General features: G+C 32.7%; 1 protein-coding gene across 1 annotated transcript, besides 3 other annotated features; it reads left to right on the forward strand.

Annotated features, from left to right (window-relative positions):
* The first annotated feature begins 421 nt into the window (after positions 1–421).
* Positions 422–467: a microsatellite.
* Positions 468–886: 419 nt separating this feature from the next.
* Positions 887–917: a microsatellite.
* Positions 918–1,713: 796 nt separating this feature from the next.
* Positions 1,714–1,739: a microsatellite.
* A 1,024-nt stretch (positions 1,740–2,763) lies between these two features.
* PVX_084090 (hypothetical protein, conserved) lies at positions 2,764–3,117 on the forward strand (the record flags this gene model as incomplete). Its single annotated transcript, XM_001616438.1, has 1 exon — positions 2,764–3,117. One exon carries the CDS (start codon positions 2,764–2,766, stop codon positions 3,115–3,117), a length of 354 nt encoding a protein of 117 aa, XP_001616488.1.
* Positions 3,118–3,171: the final 54 nt, after the last annotated feature.

The following is a 3,171-nucleotide window of genomic DNA, read 5'->3' on the forward strand; positions in this document are numbered from 1 at the left end:
GAAATCCCAATTCACAAATTATAATGGTACACGATAATTAATTTTTGTAATAACTCATTCAACAAATAAAAAGCAAGTGTTATAAAACGAATTTGCACAGGGAATAAAATGTATAAAAAAGAAAGAAATAATAATATTGCGGGAAAAAGAACGAGTTTAAAATCCATGACTATCACTTAGTTTGATGATGTTCAAAAAGGGAAACGTAAAGAAAACGCATGTCGAAAAAAAAAGAAGAAATGTTTGCACCAATCGTTATTTGCTTGTCTAAAGAAGAAAAATCCTAAGTGCATGCATGAGGGAAAAGAGATAAAGGACTTTTTCATTTATTAAAAAAATATTTGGGGAAAATATATTATTATTCCTTTTTTGGAACAGTACTGACGCATTATATCAAGGTCCGTTTATTAACCCCTTTTGGAATCGCAAGGCTATTGACACTTTTTACATATGTGTAACACTTTTTCTGCAATCACAAATTAGTCCATACGGTTATTTCGCTTCATACAAACGAAATAAAACATGTAATACTTAAAAATTAATTTAAAAAAGTGGAAAATTTTAACCATATGGACCTCCTAATTGTTCACGTATAATTTAATTCAATGATCAATATGCAGAAGATGAAATGTTTATCGATATTGCATGGGGGTCGTTTACGGGGGGGACGGTGCAATGTAAACTTGCGCATAAACTTGAAAAATGTGAATGAAAGGCGCAGAAATGAACATACGTAAAATTTTATACATAAACGGAATAACGGGGTGCACCTTTATTTTTATATCATATTTATTTCTCATTAAGGAATCCTAAAAAAAAAAAAGCAGATTTTATTTTAACTTTATTCTACTTCAAAACATACAGTAGCGTAACGTGGATGTGTAAAGACATTCACAAATAGCAGTACACATTTATGCAAACAGACCTCTGAATTTGTCCGCATTTCTCTAACACAGCATTAATGCAGTAGCTGCAACGCTATGCATCAATACCAGTTTTTAATTTTAAAGAAATGCCTTAAAAATGATTTTTTATGAAGCGTTAAAACATTAACTGATATGCCTGCGAATGAGGCAGAATAAATATAATTAAAATGGACCCACGCGCATTTTATGTGCTTTAAAAATTATACGTACAATTCATGTAGCTATCATAAATGGTTGGCAAACTGGGAAAATCACTTTTGCGTAGAAATGAAACAAATACATTCCTTCAAACTTTAGATTAAATCTAGAAAGAGCGACGATAGATATACCAGCGCGGTTCACATAACCATTTTGTTCGCTCAATTAATACTTTCTTTTATAAACACTTAATTTATTTTTTTCCTACTTTACGTTTCTCTTGTAGCGAAATGGAACATTTCCGCAAAAATATTTTTATAGTTAATTTATATAGCATAATAAAAGATACGAACTTGTCAAAATTCAAAAAGGTGTATTTTTTCTAAGGGTACGAATAAAATGCATGATGTTTCCACGAAATTCATACATATAGCGCTCTTTTTTTTTAGCTGTATGTACCCCTTACAATATATGCGATTACACAGCGCCGTTCGATGCGTTTAAACGCGCGCGCGTTTCGTCACTCAGCTAAAAGGACGACTTCTGCAAATTATGAACGTTTACACAAATGAGAGTGAAAAAAATCGAGAAATAAACATAAAAATGCATATATACACAATGTTGCAGCTTTATCGTTATAATGTGAGAACACTTATCATCCTTCGACGTTGTAAGGCATTTTTCTTTGCAAGTACGTTTGCGTTTTTGTGTCAAGAAGATGTATAAAGTATAATGTTTCGTTTGCATCGAAAATGGGTTAAAAATATATGTGATATAAATATAACAGCCAATGTTTCTATTTTACTGGGGTTTTAAAATCCTTCGGTTGTAAATAAAATCACGCGCTATCTGTCCTTCGCCAGTCAACTGCTATCTCCATAAGGGTTAAAAAATAAAATTTGCCTTTGCGCACGTGGATCGTTCAATCACGTAAAAATAGCGATGCAATTAAATCCTTCAATGTGACATATATATATAAATATATGTGTATGTTCATGTTTATGTAATTACGTTCGAGCAAATTTCAATTCGACGGATTTTCCTCACATGCAAAAACGTTCTGTTCTGAACAATTCTTCCAAATGTGACATGAGCACAAAAAAAAATGCACATGCGCGGAATTTTTTTCCTCGAATATATAGAACTCCTCCTTTGATGCTTTCCTCTTTCATATATATTTTTTGTTCCTCTTTTTCGAGCATGTTTTTGCCTCTTGTTTTTGTGGCCCCTCTTTCACGGCACTTTGCCACATATAATTCTTCCCATTTTTTCGCCTTTTTTTGTTTCTCTCAAAATTGAAAAAACTGATCAATATCCTCTTTTTTTTTGAAACGTAAATATGCAAAACGTGTACATGGAAACTTATGTGGACTGGTTGTTTTGCCCACTAAGGGGCCAAATTTTGACCGCAACAAGCATTTTTGTAACCAGCACAAATTCGCACCACTGAATGCATGCACATGTTAAAATAATTAAAAGGCAAAAATGAAAAAAAAATTATCAACGCTTTTCAACATAACGATTGCAACTTTCATTTAATTGTACATATTTAACTGTACATATTTAATTTGTAAAGTGAACACAAAAAATACATTTAATCGATAAGCGATCAAAACGCAAAGTAATTCATCAAACGATAGTTCTACAACGCAGTGACCCCTTAAATAAATAAACGTGTGATTATCTGGACTTAACCAAAATGAAGGCGACAAACCATTTAAGCGTTTTTGCCTTATTTTTATTTATAATTGCAATAATTCCGTGCTTGGCTGTTTATTCGGACATACCCATTGAGAAATTAGACTATGAAACAATTAAGGCGAATGAAAAAATACGATCCAAATCAAGAAAGGATGAACTGATCATGTTGTCACTTGTATGTGGAAGCATTCTTCTAGCCTTTGCATCCCTGTGGGGAATCAGAATTCATCATACATTGAAATATGACCGAAGAGGCAAAGTCACAAATGATCAGGAAACAATGACCCCGATGGGGGAACCCACAATGTCTTTTGAAGATGACTTGTTGCACCAAGAAACAGAAGACACCTGAATTACTCTGGTACTCCTGTGCCGTACATTTGGTGATATATTTTTTTTTTTCTTA

Source organism: Plasmodium vivax, chromosome 13 (genome assembly GCF_000002415.2).
Source record: "Plasmodium vivax chromosome 13, whole genome shotgun sequence".
Classification (NCBI taxonomy): domain Eukaryota; phylum Apicomplexa; class Aconoidasida; order Haemosporida; family Plasmodiidae; genus Plasmodium; species Plasmodium vivax.